The following is a 24104-nucleotide window of genomic DNA, read 5'->3' as shown; positions in this document are numbered from 1 at the left end:
CACACACAGACATACACACACATAGACACACAGACACGCACATACATACACACACAGACACACACACTAGCCCTCTCTGTATCCTGAAATATTTGTTTTTGTGAAAAGGCCATCCAAATAAGATCAGGGTAGAGTCAAACAGGGACAATCTCTGCAGCCAAGAATACCTTACATAACGAGAGGTCTGGCCATGCATCCTCCAAGCCCAAGGGCAGTGTGCTTATCACCTAGGCACTAAAGCATGTCACAAAGTTGTTGATTATGGTGAAATATGACATGCTATATCCATGATATATCACAAACAGAATTCTTCACTTCAAAAGTTATAAATGTCATACAATGTTTAAAAACTGGATAAATATTTAACAGTCGTTATGAGAGTGTGTTCCAGACTTCTCTCCGACATCGTAGAATAGTGGATTCAGGATTAGTCACAACTCCTCAACTCCAGTTGACCACACAGTTCTACAAATCTGTCATGCAGTTTCTTAAAGGCGGCAAGAGGTTTTGTCTAAATGCTGGTGGAGAAGATATGCTGTACGTACAGTACAATCTTTTTTTACATTTCAAAACGGCTTGTCAATGACTCCAAAGTCCACATTGGCTGGATTTCTGGAATTGGCATGTTTTCTATGTCATTCCAATCTCTTCCTGTCAACATCCTCTCATGGTTTACCAATCCACCCATACCCATACAGTCTGAAATAAGCAGACTCATGCATCTAATTATGCTTTTTTCTCTGTACAGAGAAATTTTATTTCTAGCTGAGCTGTTACTTAGCCACTAATTTATTAATGAAAAGCAGTATGAGGTGACATAGTGCACCTTCATTTTTGTTTGAGGTTATATACTTGTGCTTCTGGTTGAGAGGTTGCCAAAAACTTCAAGAGGGTTGAGAGAAAATAACAGTTAAGGTGCATTACATGACTCAGTGCTAGGTCTTAAGTCTTATACAACTGTATACACAAGATAATACCCTGTCATGCCCTGTACAGTAGGTTTGCATGTGTGTACGCGTGCGTGGCCTTGTTTAAATTGTGGTGGATCAGAAGTCCCCTCATAAAGAGTAAAACAAGGAAGATCTTTGTCTGAACAAGTTTAAATCTATTAACAATTATGTTTATTTATTTGTAGGGTTTTGGTTAGAATTTGTGTTAGGGTTGGAATTAAATTAAGGTTTGGGTTAGGGGTTCGCGAAACTGAATTTTGAAAGGAAATTATTTGTCAGTCCCCCATGCTAACTTGCCATTTGCCGTTTTGTCACGTTGGAGAATATTGGATATTGGTGTTTCCTAGAGGTTTAACAGTATTTGGCTCCTAAGTCACATTCTACAAGTGTTGTGAGTGCTAAAGTATGATGCTTCTTGGATGTTTGTCAGACTTGTTTATAGTCTATAAAATCTTCATGGGGACCAAATCCAAAGAACCTTGCTTTAGTAATCTTTCCATGTAGGCCTAACTGGTTTTGCAACCCTTTTCTAACACCGATCATGGGCCGCTTCGACTCTCCGAAATGTTTGAAAACAAAATGTGTCAACATGGTGTCATGGCTTACCATAGCGGTTATAAAAAATGTTTTACCTTTACAACTAACGACAAAAATTAATATCTGACTCTTCATAGACTTGTTACGAAACTTACAACACACGTTTCGTAACCCAGGGATTCTAACCAATCACCACACGCTACTGATGATCACGTGATAGCGTTTTTATATAACTAACACGTTCTATGTATAATTTGTCATGCCAGTAGCCGGATACTCAGCATGTGTAGTGATGTGTAAACCAATTCTTAGAACAAAATTGAAAAATCAGGTATTTGTTGCATATACCTAGCGATAATGTCGTTACAACAGCCTGCTCCAGAGGATGCGCTTGAAGAGAAAGGACGATTCTTTATAGAACCTGATAAAGAACACGACTGGAACAAGGATGACAATGTTGATCATTACACACTTATTTTACAGAAAGCCGATACACTGGCATCAGAAAATCGTCTTAAAGAAGCCATTGATGTGTTCTCAATGGCCTTGAGGTGTGGTGCTGTACGTCCGGGACAGTTAAATACTTTAGTGGATTGTATCCTGCGCAACTTCAAGAAAAAGATAGAGGAGAATGAGACTATTTCGGAAAGGAGGAAAGACGGGCCAGACAACACCCGGGGGATATTTGATTGTCCGAGTTGTCACAGTTTTTTAGGTGAACCTGTCACAATAGGCTGTGGACATTCATATTGCAAAAGATGTTTACAACACGACCTTCTGTCTAAATGCAAGCTTTGTAGCGAGACCGTCAGAGGCAGGCCCGGTAACATCAAGATAAATGTGATTCTATCCGGACTATTGGACAAGTGGTTCCCCAACGACCTGAAAATATCTAAAGCTATAAATGAAATTGAAGACTTGTGTAGAAGAAAAGACTTCGATAAAGCAGTGTCACTTGCGACGAATTTGATACAAGATGGTAAGTTGGGGGGGGGGGGGGGGGGTCCTTGCGCATGACTGTCTAATGGTTGTTGCAAACTTGATGAAAAAGCGATGATTTAATAAACTTCCTGGGGGGGGGGATGGAGGGGGGATGGAGGGGGGGAGGGGGATGGAGTTCTACTGACCAACATTTTTGGTATTTGATAATCAGGTGTCTGACATAAACCCCGCCTATCCTCTGTCACATAACCAACGTGCGACCACATTACGAAATCTTGCTACTGGGGCATGCGCACAGAAATGAAGTTGCATAAGGCCGGTCGTGACACTAACACATTTTGTAACTTTGTAGCTATGGGAACGGGATTCTTTAGTAAGCTACAATATTTAATATCTTGCAGCAGAAGTCTGTAATCAATATGCAGGCAGATTGGTGGTCATATACCTAGTGGTCTGTGATCTGTGATGTGGTAATACCAGAACATGCAAGTAAACATGAATATGCTTGTGAGAAGAAGAGTAAGGGGATTTAAAACGTAGATTCTCTCTCTCTCTCTCTCTGCCCCCCCCCCCTCCCTCCTCCCCCCCTCCCTCTCTTCCTCGGTTTTCCCAGACATGGGGGACATGGTGGCGAGGTGGTTGCGGGCTGAGGCATACTCAGGGTTAAGACAGTACCACCTGGCTCTGGAGGACACTGAGCTTTGTCTTGACACTGCCAACTCTGCACAGGTAGGCTCAGCCACCAGTACACTGGACTTTTCCATGGACCTTGTGAGTGTGTGCATGTGAGTGTATGCGCGCGTCGTGGAACAGTGATTTAGTGAAGCCCTGTTACGTTGTTAAATAAAAAAAATTATGCTCAACAAACTTCTCTCTCATCATGGCCAGGTGTAACCCATATCCACAGATACGAATCAAATATAAATCAGCAAACCATTGGTATAATCACAAGGTGCGCCCTCACAATAAACAATATGCTTGAAACCTATGATAAAAATCACAAACGATAAACTCAATATGAATCATGACTGAAGAATTAAACTAAACTCAGTCCAGGCTCAGTCACTGATTCTGTTATTATTGACATTTTCAATAATAACGATAATGAACAGACGTTCTTCTATTTTAGTCTGAGGTCATAAAAAGGTCAGCTAAGCGAGTTTGAAAGTAGCATGGTGCACCAGCGTAGGAGGGTGTCAATCACCACCTCGGCCGAGTGATTAAGGCCATGGCTGGCATTAAGGTAGGAGAGGGGGAGGAGTTCACAAGTTGAACTTTTAAGTGTAGTAGGTGTAGGATGTGGTCCAAAACAGTGGAGTCCCTCACCACATAGCTCACTCATCTTATCGTCGTTTATTCAGTTTAGAAGACCGCAACAGAACATATGTGTTTTTCCACAAACAACTTGAATGGTGTCAAAACATTGCAAATCATGAATTGATTCGAACTGAGAATTCTTTTGTTTTTTACAATTGTCATGGTCAACCCAGGAGTGGTAGACTATGTTGGGTGGATCTGTAAGGATGCATGTTGTTCTGGACAGGGTTGGTGTACCTTCACCTATCTCTCTGTTCCTCTCTCTTGCAATTTTGTATAATGTTCTCCATGTGTCTTTCTCTTTTCTCTCTCTCTTTACCGCTTCCTGTTTCCATCTCTCTCCATCCGTCCCTTCTCCAGGGCTACTATCAGAAGGCCAAGGTGCTCAAGCAGATGGGCCAGGTAGATGAGTCCCTCCAGGTGTTCCTCCACTGCCTGGCCTTGGATGAGGGATTCCCCAGGGCCAAGAGGGAGGTGGAACTGGTAAGATATACTAGCTCACACTGTCATTTTTTATTTGGTCTAAAATGTGTGGCTTCGAGTGTACTGGACATGTACTTAGTTATTATACTATAGTTAAAAGTAGCACTGTGACATGTTTGTGTCACCCATGAGTAGACCCAGTGGTTTGTACCAAGCCTTCATGCCTCTGAGGTTCTCTGTGTTCTGATTCCATATCGTGACTCGCAGATGCTCACAGTCATTGAAGGGAACATCATGTCTGCATTCCACAGTTGTTATGGTCTGCCGGTTCTAGACCCTAGCAGCACCTTAATGGAATCAAGCCCCTTAGGTGTGTGCATGGTAGAAATGGAATGACGCCCAACTTGCTGTAATCAAATTATTGATTTGGGGTCTCATGTCACAACAAGTCAAATTATTTACCTGTCATATTTAAAGTGGATTTTTTTCATAACACCTGTAGACTGAGACAGTGGAGCTCTGAAAACACGATTTCACACTATCTGTAAGCATGTAACGGGTCACCCCGTGTGACTGTGCTCATAATGACATTAGACTCATTCTGAAGTCCAGGCTGGCCTTGTGCATGCCTGCAACTGTCCCATCAATGAAAATGGTGGACTGTCTTGAGACAATATGACAGCTGCTGTGTTGAGTCAGTTATTTTTTTTTTTTTTAGTCTTGTACGAGAGGATTGTGGTCTTTAGACAACAGACACTTCGATAGTGTGGGTGTGCGTGCATCTTTGACAGGTTCAGTTAGTATGTATAATAGTATGTTTGTTTGTGTGGCAGTGTTTCCACCTCATGACTCTTATTTGTGCCCTATGTTCTCCTTGCCAACCCTGTTGTTGTATAACAACATAACTAATTCTGAAGGTCTGGTTCAGCTCCGCTTCTCCCATCCACCTTCCTCTTCTTTTTGTTACCCTGGGTGGGTCCAAGCTCTGCAAATGGAAAACGGCCTGTCTCTCATTGACCGGGGTTCTCCAGGTTCTAAGATAATTGGATGTTTAGCACCATTGGAGAGAGTGAGGGAAAGGGAGAGAGGCAGACATGAAGAGAGAAAGACAGATGACGTAGGAAGCACATGGAGGGAGAGGGAGAGAGAGAGGGGGAGAGAGATAGAGAGGGGGAGAGGTAGTGGGAGGGGGAGATAGGGAGGGAGAGAGGGAGAGAGGGCAAAATGTGAGCCCAAGTAATTGTCCACAGGGATGAATCTAGAGAAATACACTGCTAAAGAGGGACAAAGATACCGCAATTACCAAAGGGCCAAGTGACTCCACCAGAGCAGAAGCGCTTAAACACTTGGAAGGGGCTGTTGTTCTTGCAGAAGGCTTTCCAGTTTCTTCTCTCTGAGGTGAAGTGAGGACATCTAGTTGACTGGCAATTGGTCAGTAGACTTTCTTCCCCAACTGCATCCACACTCACAGTCCGAGCCTATATTTGCCTCAGTCAGGCTACCGTCAATAGCCCGCTGACATGACTCACTTTTAACCTTCGCAGAGTTAATTCCCAGAAAGTCCCTTATTCTCATAGATGTGCTTGCGTGTTCTTGTGCTATTTGATTTACTGCCTGGGTGTTTTGCAAGAGGGTGTAGCTCAGGTTTTGTTTGTACATGCTCCTGACTGCCATTGTGGCCCTGAACGACTCCTGAGTGCGCCGTTTTGGGGAGCCTGTGCGTCCAATTTCAGTGCCTGGATGGTTAACCTGGTGCTTTCCGCAGATACTGTGCGACCTGCTGTCTCCGGGTGGGGAGAACGTCAAGGTGGGCCTGAAGGAGACAGCCTTGAACACCTCGCCTCACTTGCGCAGTAAAAGACTGGTGGCCGATGCACAGTCCCAACATCAACACCAGCCCCCAGCCCAGCACCACCCTCAACAGGGCCGGGCCACCTCGGCCCACTGCAACTGTGATGCACAGGAGGTAAGGCACCTGAAACTGGTCCATAAACAATGTGCTCGGATAGTATGGTCATACAGCAAAGTTCATTGAGGTAACAAAGATGTCTTGTCAAATGTCATCCAGTTTGAAACAATCTTTATTCCTTTGACCTCTCTCTATCTCTCTCTCTCCTCCCCCCCCCCCTCCCCGTGTCTTCCTTCTTCCTCTCTTGTTCAGAAGCCGGGTCGCTCCGAGAGCCTGGAGCGCCCAGGCCTAAGCCGTGCCCACTCACTGCGAGGCCACGGGCCGGGCGGTGGGGAGGGGCTGAAGCGGGTGTGCTCCGCCCCCCAGCTGGGGGACCAGGAGAAGGGGGTGCTGCTGCTGAAGAGAAAGCTGTCCACCTCAGACTCAACCCCCTGGGTGATGTCCCACGGAGGCAGCAAGCACAAAAAACAAGGTCGGTCACCACCCGGAATATTCGGTCTGCTCTATTCCGTTCTGTTGTGTCTCATGCTATTCCATTGTTGAAATTGCTATACCAAGAAAGTCATTTGAACTGTAGTCTTTTACCAGCTTCAGTAGCCACACTAGTAACTGAAGACTACGATCTTAGCTAGCACTGGTACTTTGCTAATTGTATGCGTGTTGAGCCTTCGTGTATGAAGATGTTCCTCCTCTTCCTGACTCCACCCTCTTTTGCTGCACAGTGGCGGGCGTAGTCACAGGGCGCCCCATTGCAGCTGCCCCCCCCCGCAGCCCGAGGACCCTCCCCCGAGACTTACTGGACACCAACGACTTGGAGTGTTCCCTCTGCATGAGGTACAGAGGCACATCCACGTCAGGTCACAGGGTCCTGATATATGAACCAGAGCTGGATTTATTTTGAGGAACCTTTTTTCTCACGAGTCATTCCTTTCCTGGCCAGGCTGTTCTATGAGCCTGTCACCACACCCTGCGGACACACCTTCTGTAAGAACTGTTTGGAGCGCTGCCTGGACCACACACCCCAGTGCCCCCTCTGCAAAGAGAGCCTGAAAGAGGTAGGCCCCCCCCCCTCAACACAGAAGGCGTAGCTTACTTGTGCTGGTGGAGCTGTATTGCAAGGTTAGCTCTAAGCCCCTTAATTTGGGCGAAGACCTGTCTTATTGACGTAGCTGGTGTGACCTGGTTTTAAGTGAAAGGGCCTAATCCTTTTTCCCCCTTCACCTCACCTCTCCTCCTTCCCCGACCCCCTCCTCCCACTCCTGCTTTTTTTATACCACCACCTCCATCTCCACCCACTGTGTCTCTCCCTCCAGTACCTGGCAACCAGGAAGTACAATGTGACCAGTGTTCTGGATGAGCTGATCCATCAGCACCTGAGTGAGGAGCACTCCGAGAGACAGAGGATCCACCTGGAGGAGACCCGGGAGCTCTCTGAGTCAGTCTCTTCTCTTTCTCCCTCTGGCTCCCTCACTCTATCTCCTGTCTCTATCTTTTCTCTCTATATATATCCTCTCTCTCTCTTTCTCTGTCTCTCTTTCTCTCACTGTCTCTCTTTCTCCCTCTCAGGTTTAAGTTTACTCAGAATTGTACAGTTAAGAATCGCTAGTCTGGACCTGTGAAACTTTTCTCACTCTTCTCTCTTTCTCTCCAGTCTGACTAAGAATGTCCCCATCTTTGTGTGTACCATGGCCTACCCCACTGTGCCTTGCCCTCTGCACGTCTTTGAGCCACGCTATCGACTCATGATTCGTCGCTGCATGGACACGGGCACACGCCAGTTTGGGATGTGCATCAATGACTCCCATAAAGGGTAGATATAAGACACACACACACATACCCTCTCTCTCTATCTCTCTCTCTCCACTTTCCTGTACAACACTAAGTTGTATTTTCACCCTGGAAAAATCATTAAAAAGCTGGTCTCTGCTGAACAGAGATAAGAGACTGAGAGACGACGTCGGGAGGATGAGCATGCTACGCTAACAGGATTTCAGACTTAATAGCTGCAGCTTTTCTAACAAGCTGAATAAACTGGAAGAAATCAGAGTTGGGCAAAGATTGGAACAGTTATGCACAGTAATACCCCCTTGGGATGTAAGAGCTTGTATTTGCTCTGTCCCAAATGAATTTTATTATGAGGACATAACCGTGCAGTCTCTTGTAGCTTGGGCCTCATGGAACTAAATGGCTAAATTAATTAATTAATTAATGTGACATAAATTGGGGGAAAGCACATTTTGTCTGTAGCCAGTTACAGCTAAAGCATGCAAAAAGTTACACATCACCCCCCCAAAAATATCGCCTTTCAATCATAATACTCACAATCTAATTAACCAACCAATCATGATAAGGAATGTTAAAAACACAATCGTTTTGGGTGTAGGAATGGATTTCCTGAACAGAAAAACAGTAGTAGTGACACAAATCTCCTAATTTCAGGTTTGTGGACTACGGCTGCATGCTGATCATCCGTAGTGTGCACTTCCTGCCTGATGGCCGCTCGGTAGTGGATACCATCGGTGGCAAGCGTTTCCGGGTTTTGTCCCGGAGCCTGAAGGATGGCTACAGCATTGCTGACATTCAGTACCTCGAGGACACCAGGGTAAGCTCTGTATGAATGTGACCTTATAAAAGTGTCTTAGTAATTACTCTTGCTAGTGGAATCCTTTGGAAGTTACTGTGTTATTTGAACACAGAAGTATGATAGTGTGTGTTCATTAATTGAAGAAATATATTAAAAAATATGATGACTTTATGATAAACAGAAAGTTATCTAGCTTGTTGGTTGATTGATTGCTCTGACCAATCAGGTGGACGATGCTGAGGAGCTCTCCAAGCTGCAGGAGCTGCATGACTCGGTGTATGAACAGGCCCGCTCCTGGTTCCAGAACCTCAAGAACCGCTTCCGGAACCAGATCCTGCAGCACTTTGGGCCCATGCCAGAGAGAGAACCTGACATCCAGGTGGGTCATCTGAATCCCCTTTTGCACCCTGGCCCACTCCCCTTTCTCAGAGTATTCCCTCTGTGTGGATGAGGGTTTTTTGTGGGTCTTGGTGCTAGGGGGCTAGGTGTAGTTCCTGGATTTTAGCGCTAGGTGTAGTTTCTTGGCTGGTTGTAGTTTCCACTGTATGTATTTACTGACGTGTATCTCCCAACCCTTCAGAACAGGAAGTGTTAATCAGGTGTGGGGGATTAAATCTTAGTTCCATTGCTCTAGAACAGTGTAGCTGAGTGGGGCGATGTAGGGCAGAGGGCATTGCGGGTGACGCTTATATAATCCTTCCGAGGGTGTTGCGTCACAAGTGTGCTATGAGGTGATTACACACACACTCGCACACAAGTACAGCACAATACCAGTTCTGTCTCAAAGTATCTTTTCTTAGACATTTAACAAAAGAAAGCTCTGCCACACAGTAACTTTCAATTAAAGTAATGCTAATAGTTGACATTAATTATAATAATATATATAATATAATATATATATAATAATAATTACATAGTTTAATAAAAATAGACAAATAGCTTTTAAGCTATTGGCGAGCTGTCTGGCCTCAATGGCTATGCTTACTTGAGTTACCTCACAGTTATCTCACAGTTTTTGGAAGTAATACTGTTACGTGCCTGAAGTACTGAATGAACTGAGTCAGGACTGTACTGCTCTTCTGCTCCTGACAAACAGCAACTGTGTTCTCAGTATTAAGCCATCCGGAACATTCTGTCTTTCCTTTTACCCCCCTCATTACTGCGTACAAGCTGTTGCGGTTTTGGCCTGGCCTGAGTGTGCTGTGTGAAGTCTAAATGACATGAGTCCAACCTTCCCCCCTTCTCGTCCTCCTCACAGGCGACACCAAACGGCCCTGCCTGCTGTTGGTGGCTCCTGGCCGTGCTGCCTATTGACCCCCGCTACCAGCTCTCTGTTCTCTCCATGACCACGCTGAGAGACCGCCTGGTCAAAATCCAGCACATCCTCACCTACCTGCAGAGCATCCCCAACGAGTAGAGCTTCTGGCTGACCTCTGACTTCCCCGCCTCAACCTGCCCGTCAACCTTCCCGTAGACCTCTGGATTCTACCTAGACAAAATGTTCCCTCATCTACACTCTACCTGCCCTTAAACTCTCATGCTGGCATCCAGCTGCTCTGGACATGTCCCCATGATATCTCGCCAACAGGTTGTTAGCGTGACAATATCACGACCATCTCCATGATAACGGCAGGGACACCAGCAAGAAGATGACAGTATCGCCCACACACCAGCTAGTATCGTGTATGCTTCCGTGGAGAACAAATCCAAAATGCTGAAACTATTTCAAACAGACAAGGGGTTTAGTGGAGGTTGTGGGGACTGGCTGTGACTGGGATGCAGAATGGGGCCTGTGAGCCAAGGTTTTGTGATAGGTGTAAAAACCAAGTGCAATGAGAAATGGTCTTGGCTTCCAACAACACTCAAAGTGTTTGTCCTCCTCTGCCGAGCCTCCTTTCTCTGTCTATCATTGTCTCGCACGCACAAGCTTCTAACCACTACTGAAGTGTAGTTTGGTAGAGGACACCACTGTTTAATTAATAGAAATCAGCCCATATTAACATCATTTAGGTTGTTTAAATCATCAACTGTTTCTTCCAAGCTGTTAAATAAAGTGCAGCCTGTCTGCTATTTAGTTTGACTTTATTACTTAATTGTAACAATAGTCTGGCAACTTGCACTAACAAATTATTGTACTGCTGTTTAAACTGCATAAACTCAATGTCCAAACTTCCAAAATTAGTACCAGTATTTTTTTGTTGTTGTTGTTCCAGAAGTGAAGAATATTGATAGCCTAGACCCTGTTATACGTTTTGCTGGGTTTAGTTTCAAGACAGGAGTCCAACTCGTCTTCTCAGCCCAAATGTCCAGCTTCCCACTTCAACCAATGTTCACTGTCATTTCTAAGGACTGATATATCTATATATTTTTGACTTGTGTTTGTATGTGTAAATCAAACAAACGGGAATTTGCAATATTTTGACAAATGGTAAATGACATAACTGCATCCATATAGTACTTTGATCTGCATCCATCATAGCAAAGTTTAAAGATCCTCCTTTATTTTCCTTCCTTGAAAGAAGCTTTCTTTCTTTGTGGAGAGGAATAATGACTGTTGAAGGATCCTGCCTGCTTGAATTTGCAGACTAATTTTGCCTTATATACCATTTAAGCATTTTGCTTTAGCGGCATTATGCGTTGGCTTGACTACCATTCCTGTCGCCACACAGTAATTACTTTGTTATAGTTCTAATTTTTCCTTCAGTTGCATAATGGCTCAAATTGTTTCATGTGTAAAATGTATCTCAAGTCTATTTATGTAAATTTGTAATTTCTTTATTTGTAAAAATACAAAACAAAGTTGTTGTTTTTTTTTTGACTGCTTTTTTGCTCGACTGTCTAAGTTATCAATTTTCAATAATAAATGCACATCTTTTTCATTGTGGCTCAGGTGTTTATTGTGTCGGGATCATATATATCAATAAACTTTTTGTAGACTAAAGGTCTTATTTAGGGAGACAGGTGGCTGAGCGGTTAGGGAAGCGGGCTAGTAATCTGAAGGTTGCCAGTTCGATTCCCCGGCTGTGCCAAATGACGTTGTGTCCTTGGGCAAGGCACTTCACCCTACTTGCCTCGGGGAGAATGTCCCTGTACTTAATGTAAGTCGCTCTGGATAAGAGCGTCTGCTAAATGACTAAATGTAAATGTATTTCATCAAGCCACTTATGATCCCAGAGCTGTAAAGTAGCTGTTCTACCACATGGGGGCGATACTGATTCACCAATAATACCTAACACTGGTTTCATAACTCACCTTTCGCCCTCTAATATTACTTAACCATTTTCTTGTGGGAAAAAAAACATGCTATAAAAAGAGATTGAGATTAAAATATGTAACCTTCATTGTTCTATAGAACAGTTATGCACAATATAGCAGGACGTTGACTGGACATGTTTGCCCATTTCTGAAGATCAGCCATTCAGCTTCCTGTGAGTGTTGGACGTTTTCAGGTCATCGTGCTGACAGCATCATGACAAACTCTGCAGAGGGAGACAAAGAGACACAACACCACGCTTGTCAGTGCTTGTGGACGTATGATGGACAGGGGATCCACCACATATCACACAGGGAAACTATGTGAGTTACAGCACTGTTAATATTGAGTTCTCATTAACAAAATGCACACCCACAGAGAGCCCAGCGTGATATTTTCACTCGTGTTAAAACAAGGTAATAATAAAATACAGGATGTGATTGGTGGAAGTCTAGATTATACCATTTGCAGTGAGGGAGGTACAATTTCATTTGGTAGTTTATGAAGGGGATGGATGGTATCAATTTTGTTAAATTCAAAGGTTTATGGATTAGTAGTAGTAGTAGGTTTAAGTGTCTGCCATGAATGAATACATTTAAATTAAAGTTCCTCTTGACTCCAAAAAATAAAATAACAGCAAAAAATAAAACAGGAACACATAAAGGCACAAACACAAATGACAGAACTACTCACGTTGGAAATGACTAAATAAACTGACAAAGACTGGCGAAGGAGGCAGCCATAAATACACAAGAGGAACAAAGGCAATAGACATATAACTGAGTGATTACAAAGAGACACGTGTGGAGGGAACCAGGAGAGAGAAACAAGACAAGGACGGGAACCCCAGAGCCAGGAACCATGTCCAACACCTACAGACAGACTGACAGGGGAAAACAGGAAACACTGGAGGCATGGTTGGGGCCTTGACACGTGTAAGGTAAAAGGGTGTCAAAGAAGAGTTTGTTCACTTCTGTAGTGTAAGTAAGTAAAGATCTGCGAAGACAAACATGCGGATTGTTCAGGTACAGTGTTCATAAATAAATAAATAAATATGTACAGCAACTTTACTTTGGGTACCATCGTTTCTCATGTTCTTCGTACACATTCTTTTATGGATTCATTTACACATAGTTGGATACATTTGGCTCTTTCGGGTGTGTGGCTGTCAGAGGTAGCTACATTTTTCGCTAAACAATGCCTTTCTGGTGCCTTAGTGACTGATTGCTGATAACATGTGGCACCTGTTCATCGATGCTGGTTAACGTTGACCCGCCCACCAGCATGTTGCTCGTCAGGGTCAGAAAGGCTGCAATCCTGAAGAGCTACCTGCTTGTTGGGTTTTGCTCCAACCAAAATTACTTGACCTGATTCAACACTAGTTACCTGATCAACCTGCCATTTATCAGATTCAAGTGTCCTAGATTAGTGGAGTGAAAACCTACAGGCAGGTAGCTCTCTAGGAACAGGCTTGGAGACCCCTGCCATGGGCTTACTGGCTGACACCGGACAGGTCATCAGAATCAGAATCAGAATTGGTGTTTATTCGCCATGAAAGTTTGCACAGACAAGGAATTTACTTTGGCAGGAGAGCCTACCTAGGCAGCCATTTTCGGCGCCAACTAGAAAGTTACAGCATACCATGAGGAGAGAGGAGGAGAGAAAAAAGCAACCCCCAGACAATGCTCCTAGAGGAGTACAGTGTGGGAACAGGCAAAAACCTCAGCACAAGCCCAACAACATTTACAAAAACACGTGACTTGCAACGGGGAGTGGGGGGGGGGGGGGGGGTAGACAAGCAGCATCTGGACCTGCAGCCATAGTAGGCGCTGGACACAGACCCGCCAGCCACCCTGGGGAAACAAGCAGGCGAAGGCGTTGGATGGGGGTGGGGGGGTGGTGATATCTGTAGTAGGTGAAAGTTAATGTGTGAGTAGGTCTGGGTTGGTGCCCTCGACCTAGGCCACAATCAGTCTGATTCTCCCTATGCAGATTGTGTTGGCAAGGAGACATCCTTGGTCATGACCCAGGCAGAGACCAAACCACAGATGTTGGTGGGGGGGGGAAGGGAAGAGCAAGTCATCATGGGACACTGCCCACATTTGTTGTGACGCGCAGGGTTGTAAATCCACCTGTGCGCACACGTGTCCTTGCGTGTGAGAGAGGGAGAAGTCCTTGAGCATGTGACCCCACATGTGTGGCAGGTTTGCTTCTGTGTACTTACGTGTGTGTACTACAAAGTCCTTGAGCTTTACAAACGTGTGTGTGTGTGTGCGGTGTGACGAGACAACGTGTGTGTATCGATTGTCTTAATGCACTACTGATTGGATTGGATTGGATTGGGGGCCCCCGGCCACCTTGACTGTGTTAATCTCATCTATCACGCCCCCCTCTCTCCTTCCACACACCCCTATCTTCTCTATAGAGGTACTCACGCCCACGCCCCCTCTCCCAGTCACATACACCTTTCCACTCCTACCTTCGGTTATTCATGCCTCACCCCACCCACACACATCCCCTCCCTACATCACCAAACACCGTCACCCCCAATCCACCGTCATCCAACCATCACCCCCCCCACACACACACACACACACACACCGTCCAGCCCTCACCATCAAAGTCAATGGTTCCATCCTTGTTGAGGTCGATGTCTTCCAGGATCTCCTCCAGCTCTCCCTTCTTCAGCTTCTCCCCCAACAGGGACTTCATGGCCTCCTTCAGCTCCTCGATGGTGATGCGCCCATCACCATCAAAGTCAAACTGGTCAAAAAGACAAGGTGAGGTGTGTGTGCGCGCGCGTGCGTGTGTGTGTGTGCGCGGCAGGGGGGGAGAGAACAGAGAGCTCACGGTGCTGATAACATCAAAGGCCACTTCCGCAATAACACATAAAAGCGGCAAGTACTCACTACCACACTTCCATCTGCATACTATGAAGGGTACTTCCAAGCACACTAAGTGCTGAGTATAGTATTCATGAGGTGTTAGTTCAGCGCACGCTCACTCTGGCGGGGGGGCCTCACCTGTTTGAAGGCGCAGCGCAGTTCCCTGAGGCCAACCATGTGTGCCGTCTCTGCCAGCATCCTAGGACCCATGAGCTCACAGAAATCATCAAAGTCCACATGACCCCCCCCTACACAGAGGCAAGAGACCACACACACAGGTAGACATACACACAGCAGGCAAATACACACACACACACACACAGGCATACACACATGCAGAGAGAAGGGCACACACAGGCAAGCACACACACATAAATGTCCACCACCACTGAGTGAAGGTCATCAGATAACAGATAGGCGTTGGTCACCTACATTTTCAGAAAGGCTGTTCAGTCATGCCTGTAGTTATTCGCACAGCCACACACACACACATGCCCCTCCACCTGTGCACTGAGGGACATTAATCAAAACATATGAACTTTGACGCCCAAACATCAAAGGGAGACATTAGTCTCTCTCAGTCACGCACAAACATTGGCATGCACATACACACACATTCACCCCAACAACCCCCCCCCCCCACACACACACATTTCCTAATGGGCCATCAATCACACATGCTGGAACTGACCACAGGGAGAGAAGTGAGCGAAACACACACACATATACTGTATTTGCATGGAGCCAAAACATTACAACCTCTCACAGGTAACGCGTATAACATTGATCATCTCCAAACAAGGGCACGTCATCATGGGTTGATTAGATTGTAAGTGAACAATCTGTTTTGGGATGTAGGAGAAATGGGCAGGAGTAAATACCTTAGCCCGTATATATACATACACACACTACAGGCTAAAGACCAGTATGACTCGAACAGCCTTAGACACACTAGAACCGACTGCCAGAGGAACCGTGAGTCAAACACACACGCGCACACACTCTTGTCCTCTGGTCTCGAACACACACACTAACATTTCATCTTGATCTGCTGGACGATCTCGATGAGCTCCATCTCTGTGGGCATGTACCCCATGGTCCTCATGCAGTCTGCCACGTCTTTGTAGTGCAGGTAGCCATCACCGTCGTAGTCAAACTCTTTAAAGGCCACATGCAGCTCTGTGACACACACATACGCGCGCACAGACCCAGAGTTAATCCATAGATGCTAATTCCACATCAAGTGGTCTGTTGAAAACGTTTTGGTTTCTTTCTAATTATTTTAGAGACGCTTCATTTGGCATACTTATTTTAATGGAACTGATGGCACAGTCCCAACTATGCCAAAGGCAGCCACCTGGCAGGCCAAGTTGAACAGAACCTGGAGTAGCTGTGAGTGAGCAGTACCATTATCCTTCATTTATAGCAGTTAGCGTTGTAAAACTGCCGCAGGCTGTCAATTTATGCCAGAAAAATACACTGGAAACGAACTCTGAAGGAAGTCATAAGAAGCTAACATGGCAGACTTCAGCCTGTGTGCGTCATCAGGATAGGAACGTTTAGGAGGGATTTACATTGTTGGGGGTGATACGCTACTGTGCACAACTGTAATTTTTGTTTTCGCTGCGGCATTGCTAATTTCACAGACAAAGGCTTACCATCTAGCTCCTCTGGCATCAGCTCCCTGTCCTATAGAGGGGACAGAGTCAGAAACAGGAGGGAGATAGTGAGACAGATTAAGAGAGAGAGCGTCTGAAGATGCCGTGTAAATGAGCGCTTCATTAAAGCAGAGTACTCTCCTGAGAAAAACTCCCCAGATAATCTGTTTTCAAACCAGTGTATTAGAATAACATGCATATCATATCAACACTGCAGCGCGCTGACAGGAAAATCTAATGGGATTTCTTCTGCGACATGCCTTTCTAATCCTTCTGCAATGACACACACACATGCACCGACATGCACACACGCGCGCACACACAACATCTGATGACAAGTCACATGCACAGTGTTCACACATACCACACTATCACAGAATCACATTCGAGAATAACGATTCACACAACTACATATGCAATCTGCTCTTTCTAGGACAGCCTATGACACAACACACACCCCTCCCCCACAGCCAGGCTGACACACAAGTTCAGGGTGACTTTGGTAGGTGGTGATGCTACATGTTATTGCACCCTCAGACATACAGAGAGAGAGGGAGGTCACCAAATGCTAAAGGCTAACCACCACATCCCCTAGCTAACCAGCTACCACACAGCACACACTGGAGCCTGCATGCTCACCACAATGGCCCTTGTTGGTGAATGTCACTACCCATTGGAATACAGAACCAGAGTCTGGTTCCCACTAATGAGGCCCCTTGGCATCTACTGACCATGTACACAATCCTGGTTATGGTATTACTTTCTACTCCACACAGGCTGTAGAAAATATACTCTGATAGAAAGAAAAATAAAAAAAGTATATGTTAAAGTACAATTCATGGCCGACATTAGACCAGTATTTGCTTTTGCAAAATGTTAGTACGCAGATTGATAGTCAATAATATTGATATTATGCTACTATAAGAGCAACATAAGTTTGACTGGGTCTTCTGCTGCTCTGATAACATGATAATGATGTTCAAAGAGCAGCCTCACTTAGACGTGGTCTTGGTTCATTTTTGGATAAAAAGTCAGGCAGCCATGACTCAGGGGGTAGAGAGGTCGTCCATGGTTGGTGGTTTGATCCCCGACTCCTCCAGGCTATGTGTTGAAGTGTCCTTGAGCAATACTCTGAAGCCCAAGTTGCTCTCAATGGATGTGGCGTTTGTGTTGCTGTCGGTGTGTGTGAATGGGTGAATGAGAGACCACTGCAAAGCGCTTTAAATCTGTTATACGTACATGCAGTCCATTTACCATCTAACAGAGACTGCTTAATGAAGAAATGTCATATGTCAGATAGGATTCAAATTCCCTCAGAGTTACCCATAGTAATAGTAGCAATTCAAATGAGATTGTTATTCTGCCCAAGTGCCAACGGTATCTGCCGTATCTTAGTTTGCATACACACAAAGCTTACTGCTTCTAGCCAAAGCCCTGTAAGATGGACAGGGAACATGCAATACCACGGATTCCTAACTAGAGCATTGCAGATAGGAGCTGAGAGTTTTCAACCCGAACAGTCACAGCCTACTACTATACTACAGTATTAAACATGCTAACATGCTGTGTATGCTAGTTTCAGTTTGTATACCCTTCTAGCATATAGGCCAACATAGGTACCTTCAACACTGAGAAATAGAATGTATCAGAAACACTACTGAAATTAATACTGGTATATGTGATGTGTTGTGTAATGCATGTCGAGAAAATATATTCAGAGCTTCGAGGTTGTTCTTTTTTCAACCCAAGGTCACCCGAGACCAAACTTGTGCTTGTGAAGGCATGATGTGTGTTTGGTGCACACTTAAGCACATCAAAAGAATACATTAGCACAAATGCTAACCTCATTATGACTTTGACCTTTACAACGATCTTCTGCTAATGTTGTGCATGATTGGTCTAACAATGGAACTTGCAGGCCTACCATAGAAAAACTGAACCATTACACAATGGCTGTTTCTAGCAAAGTGCAGCAGAATTGGCTGCACAGTGCAGCCAATTCCAATATAGGCTACATGTAAATGCACACGTACACAAGGACACATTTAGAAAGCAAGGTCAGCACATTAATTTTATGTATTCATTTAGAAAGGATTAGATGGTATGCCAAGTCCCAGACTCAAATAATCAGTCAATACAAAAGCCAATTAACAGTTAATTTCATTCTTACTGTTTTCGCATGGGTGAGTGGGCAAATGGTTTTATGACCATGACACATATAAATACATAAGCAATATGCATCAATATTCCATGCACAGGCTTTATAGATGCAAGAAGCACACACACACACACACACACACACACACAGAGTGCCCAAAATGTGTTGTTTATTTCTCTATACACACATGCACGCACACACTCAAATCATATCCCCACAACACATCCATCCATTCCTCCATCCACCCCTCTACCCTCCTCTGCTCTTGTCAGTCTATCTCCACAAGCTCTAATGAGGGGTGACAGCGGGCCATGCTAACAGGGTTAATAATACTTGTGTACGAAGTGCGAATGCGTCGGTGGTAACCTTCCCTCACTGTCTGTGCTCCAAGACAGGCTGAACTAATTCACACTAGTCTCCCCAGTCTCCCCAGTCTTTTCACTGGCGTAGCTCGTAGTGGTCGGTGGTTCCAAGTTTGAGTCCAGTGATGGGCGGCACGTGTTATGTTGCCGACAAAGCTTGAGCTTTGTCACATTCTCAGGGTGCGACCTGACAAGTTCTACAGATACTCTATTGGCGAAGCTTTTATGCATATTTGCACATGTATGGTCCAAGATTCACTCTCATTCCTTTTCGAGATTCTACAGTTCATTGGCACATCAGTACATTTACTGGGTGAATTCATAATTGTTTACCGTTGTGAGCATTTCTAAGTCAATATGAAGCTACGTATTCAGTGAAGCGATGGATTACACGCTATACGGCTTTTACAGAAGGAACATGCTGAATAACCATCCTCGGTTAATTTAAGCTTAGTAGCTGGTTTCTTGTACTAAACGTATTCAGCATTGTAGAAACCTGGACCGTGTTAATCAGGATTACAGTGGACACTGACATTGTGGACACAGAGTCACAGATGCGATAGGCTACTTGTCACTCGGCCGCTTAATGCAGATAAAGGAGCACTTGTGGTCGGTCAGTTTCCCTCCACTTTCCTTTCAGCAGGGGCCATCCAGTGCACACCACATGAGGCTAGGTGCCAACAATCGTTCCCAAAGTTTCCCCCCAACAACCAATGGCGAACTGGACTCTGAGCAAAGCAGGTATGGTAGACGAGGCTAATGTGTGAACATTATTGGATATGCTCAGTGTGGTCCGACCCTCTCTCATTAACATCGGCAATAATGATTTTGAGTATATCGATTCCCAGAGTGTATGTCTGTTAAACATTCCTGACTGTGGTTGTAAAAAACAAACACCGGGTCACCATGGGACAGAACGACACTTGCATTAACTTGACAGTTGCTGACTTGGATGGATGACATGACCCACCTGTCCAAACAGTTTGTTGAGGTAGAGCACGTAGGCGGCTGACACAGAGCTTTGGCTGCTGGTCCGACTCTTCCTGTGCGACTGGGGGTCGTCCGCTTCCAGCAAGACTCCTCCCTTCTGGGACTCCCCATGGGATCTCCGCATCGACGAGCGGAGCGGGGTACCGTGAGCCGAGGAGGGCTGGGAGGATGTGCTGTGGAGGGGTGGTGTGTGTGTGTGTGTGTGTGTGTATGAAAAGAGAGGGGGTGTAAGTGGTAAATCGTGGTGTGTGTGTGTTGGAGAGGGGTGTTGAAAGGTTTAATGCTTCGGTCATCCTTTCTGTGTACCAACATTATTATCTAAATCACGAGCTGTGTGAAATCATCAACAACCTAACTGCAGGACCTGGGGTTATTTTTCCTGGAAACTCTTACAAGCCCAACAAACAAAATGTTGAACTCATGGTCCCCACAGGAGTTGGAAGTTAATTGTTTATCAAAGTCCATAATTGGCATAGTGTACATATGATTTCCCTAAGGTCCGAAACCCCTACTTAAATTACAGAGAACATTTCCATGAAGTCCTTCATAGATTTATCCCAAGAAACCTGGTGGAGATCTGATTGAATGAGACAGGTTTGAAAGTTAGTAGTCCTATTAGATCTATGGTCTGGGAAGACTGGCTAGGATCTCAGGGTTAGTATCTAGAGTAAGCCAGAGAGACAAACTGGAGAAATGCAGAGAAAGCAGATGTTGCTTCAGATGGGCCTGCGCTGTGATTCCACGTTACAGCTAACATCATATCAATTGGACAGGTAAGAAGCTTGTGGTCACAGACATCGGTAGCACTGGTTTGGTCCCAATCGCTTCCGACAGCGAGCTGCACTCACCCTCCAGCAGAGGGCGGCCTGTTGTCTTGTCCTCCCTTCGTCCCTTTCTGAGACATGCTGCTGAAAGGGAGAAAAACAGGGGGATGAGGGTGGGGGGGCCAGGGATGAGAAGAAGATGACAAGTATTCATGTAGACCATCGACAAGACAATGATTGACAGGGGAAAGCAAGAGAACAAGACAGATAATAAGTATCCAAGAAGACCCTCAACAAGTTGAACTGAGGGAGAGAGAGAGCGGGAGAGAGAGAGGGAGAAGGCGGGGAAAGGATGATACCAGAGATAGATGTGGAGGAGCTCGACTTATGGAGCTTATGGAGTCAGAGAGGCAGTTTAATGACCTGTCATGGCGGTGAGGACGAGCGCAGGGCAGGAAAACAGACAGACGTGGCCGTAGACAGCCCCCCCCCCCCCCCGCATGCGCACGAAAAACTAGAACCCCCCACCCCCCCTCCGTCTCCCATCATCCCCGCTACAATGGAGAGACCTCCGCTCAAGCACCATGTTTGTAGTGTGGCATTGACAAACGCAGGGCGATGTACGCCGTAGGGTGGGTGGGGGGTGGGGTGGGGTGGGGGAGCAAACTACATGCCTCAGCAGGGTAATCAGATCAGACAAGAAGACCAGATCGCCTATAAATTACAATCAACAATCCAAAGCGCCCTTCTCAACAAATGAGACAATTTTTCCTCGCTTAGCCCACCCCCTCCATACCCCCACTGACGTGTCCGAGCTCGTGAAAAAAGGCCCGGCACAGAAGAGAGATTGCGCGGGCAAGGCTGTCTGACAGCCGCCTTGCATGTGTTCTGATTGCTGGACAAGGACAATACGAAGGTACAAAGGGCTTCACTCATCTTTCTTTCTCCTTCCTCTTCTAGCACGCATTCACTGAATGAGGACATAAAGTGGGTGTTTGCGAGGTGTTTTAGTTGTCTGCTTGAATGAGATTGAGTACCGGAAGGACATATTGGGCTTCAGGTAACAATAGTTCTCTGTCACAAATAATTAGCGGTTCTTATATTTATGTTCAGGCTGAACTTAATTATTAACACACACTTTTGAAGTGGTATACAATAACAACACACACACACACACACACACACAAACTGCTAATTTATTATTTTCTATAATGGTACTCTCACAGATAACACAAGCTATTGTTTGCCTCAAGAATTACTTTCCTCTTCAATGAACAGAGTTCCCATCAGGGTAAACAAACAAGCCACACATACACACACACACACGTTCTTCGATGTGAACCATTAAGAGACAGCATGGTTCTCCAACACCGCTCCCTAAGTGGCCAATTGCTGTCAATCACCACGCAGACACGAGCAATTTCAGATCCTAATCACGCTAATTGAAGGAATGAAACTAGGGTCCAGAAGAGGACTAAAACAAACAGAGCTAACTGTGATGTAGTTGATGATGGAGCTTGCGAGGGATGCCATAAAAAGACTTCGGGGAACATTTTTAGCAAAAGATTTTGTAGCGCCAATAGGGGAGCCAAACATGTATAGTGGCCATTATCTTTGAATCACACTTCCACACACTCTTTCTCCTTCAGCCCCACCCACAATCCTCACCTTTTATACTCACCGACACAAATACGTGTACACACACACACACCATGTCATGCACAAACACACCACCTGTCTGCACCTCCCAAAGAATGGGAGGAGGTCATCTGAGGCTCTGTCACGCTGCCTGTCCAAACGTCTCCGACTGCTCCTCCTTTCATTGTCATTCCTCTTTGAACCAGCAGTCCCTCGTCCACTCCACGGGGTCTCCCCAACCCTGCATGTCTGATCTGAGATCCACTGTGTGACACAACTCCACCCCTGCACCTTCTTCCTCGCACACATATCCCCATCGACTGATCACCCTGTAGCGATTTTGTGTCACAGCCCTGAGATGAGCTTGTCCCCTCAATTATCAGAGTGTGGGTGTGTGACTGCGTCCATGCATGTCTTGTTTTCTCTGCTGGGTCGTCTTCTCAGCTCTCTATTGGCTATTTTACATCCTCCCCTGGCTTGTCCCCTGTTGTGTAATTTACACACAATCAATATTGCATTGTGAATCTCATTCAGTGTCCCTGTTCAATTGTCTGTCTGAAATAGGGTGCGTGTGTGTGTATGTCATTGTTGATTGTAAATTGTCTCAAAAGCATGATAAATGATTTATGAATAAATGATTGCATCATGGGTAAACACAGCCCATCTGGCTCTCTAAGTAAAGGTTCAAAAACTTTAAGTACAGTTGTTATCTATTTAAAAAATTCAGGGAAGCTCTTCATGTTTTCGTTGAATCGTTGGTGGAAGTGAGGAAGCAATGAATGACGGTCATAAGGAATGGGAAATGCTGCATTCTTATGCAGTGGTCTCCTCTTGTTGCCAGACTAGGCCGTGTCTTAAGCTGTCATGTGAGGTTTACTGTGAGGAAAAGATGGCTGACTACAGTTAACACTGCTGGCTTCAAGGTCAAATGTTTTAGGACAGTCTTTTACGATGCCGCGCTGAGTTTGGCAGTCAAAGGTTTTAAGCATTAAATAACCCTTCCCCACACACACTCTTACATAATAATTACATTTTGGTGTGCCTGCTTATTGACTTGTTCAGTTCTGACACTCCATTTATCTAGGTGGGATACATCCAGGGGTATTAACTCTTATTGACTGACTTAGTCATTAATCAATTCTAATCTCTACTAACACAGACCGTCAATCAATCCGGACCTCCAGTAGTACTTTACATGCATAGCACAGGGATGATCACTAATACTTTATTATTTCTTCATTTGTTCATGGGAGCTATATTTGACTATGTTCTTAAATGTAATGTTACATCAACCCAGAGCCTGGATGTTTCTAGAAAAGATTTCAGAAGAATGCCTTCCCGCCCACAACCTACCTTTGTTATGTCAAAAGGAAACGAGAAGACAATGAAAGAAAGGATAATGTAATTCCCTTCTTGGGGTAAAATCCAGACTTTGCTCCTCTTCCGTCAGTGTGTGTGTGTTGGTAGATATGAATTTTAGTCGTCCTTAACACAGCACACATTAGGATTATACTATAACTGGGATGATAATCTCATTAGGCATGGCTGGATTACAGTATGGTCTGTGTGACTGAGTCAGCGATAGCGTCTTGGTGAACAAGGTTTGCAGTGACGCTATGTAGGTCCTGTGGAAGTCAGGGGAGGTAATTTGACCTTGCGACCTTGAATCGTCTTTCCTCTAATTTTCTCATGCTTCTCTTGAAAGTCACATGCTTTTTCTTTTCAGCTACAGTT

At 45.1% G+C, this 24104-nt stretch overlaps 2 protein-coding genes across 2 annotated transcripts; one reads left to right on the top strand and one right to left on the bottom strand.

The window, feature by feature from the left end:
• Window positions 1-1761: 1761 nt before the first annotated feature.
• lonrf1 (LON peptidase N-terminal domain and ring finger 1) lies at window positions 1762-11546 on the top strand. Its single transcript, XM_067250134.1, has 12 exons — window positions 1762-2466; window positions 3043-3158; window positions 4107-4229; window positions 5935-6135; window positions 6331-6550; window positions 6801-6912; window positions 7019-7133; window positions 7392-7513; window positions 7730-7888; window positions 8518-8680; window positions 8889-9041; window positions 9921-11546. The coding sequence occupies exons 1-12, from the start codon at window positions 1845-1847 to the stop codon at window positions 10077-10079; spliced, it is 2265 nt and encodes a 754-aa protein (XP_067106235.1). The 5' UTR covers window positions 1762-1844; the 3' UTR covers window positions 10080-11546.
• Window positions 11547-12112: 566 nt separating this feature from the next.
• Window positions 12113-20872, bottom strand: cabp4 (calcium binding protein 4). The gene is made up of 7 exons (XM_067250135.1): window positions 20817-20872; window positions 19949-20141; window positions 16459-16489; window positions 15836-15979; window positions 14939-15048; window positions 14531-14678; window positions 12113-12141 (listed from the first exon to the last, which is right to left on the bottom strand). Exons 1-7 carry the CDS (start codon window positions 20870-20872, stop codon window positions 12113-12115), a joined length of 711 nt encoding a protein of 236 aa, XP_067106236.1.
• Window positions 20873-24104: the final 3232 nt, after the last annotated feature.

Source organism: Osmerus mordax, chromosome 14, assembly GCF_038355195.1.
Source record: "Osmerus mordax isolate fOsmMor3 chromosome 14, fOsmMor3.pri, whole genome shotgun sequence".
Classification (NCBI taxonomy): domain Eukaryota; kingdom Metazoa; phylum Chordata; class Actinopteri; order Osmeriformes; family Osmeridae; genus Osmerus; species Osmerus mordax.
The sequence above is the reverse complement of the archived record's forward strand: the minus strand, read 5'-3'. Positions and strand labels throughout refer to the sequence as shown.

Excerpts from the sequence above, each read along its gene's own strand:
- cabp4 (XM_067250135.1), bottom strand. The coding sequence starts at position 20,872 with ATGTCTCAGAAAGGGACGAAGGGAGGACAAGACAACAGGCCGCCCTCT. Across the intron at positions 16,490-19,948 it reads TCAACAAACTGTTTGGACAG|GACAGGGAGCTGATGCCAGA; the intron begins GTGGGTCATGTC and ends TCCCCTCTATAG. Across the intron at positions 12,142-14,530 it reads TGGAACCATTGACTTTGATG|AGTTTGTCATGATGCTGTCA; the intron begins GTGAGGGCTGGA and ends CTCCCTCTGCAG.
- lonrf1 (XM_067250134.1), top strand. The coding sequence starts at position 1,845 with ATGTCGTTACAACAGCCTGCTCCAGAGGATGCGCTTGAAGAGAAAGGA. Across the intron at positions 7,134-7,391 it reads GCAAAGAGAGCCTGAAAGAG|TACCTGGCAACCAGGAAGTA; the intron begins GTAGGCCCCCCC and ends CTCTCCCTCCAG. Across the intron at positions 9,042-9,920 it reads AGAGAGAACCTGACATCCAG|GCGACACCAAACGGCCCTGC; the intron begins GTGGGTCATCTG and ends TCCTCCTCACAG.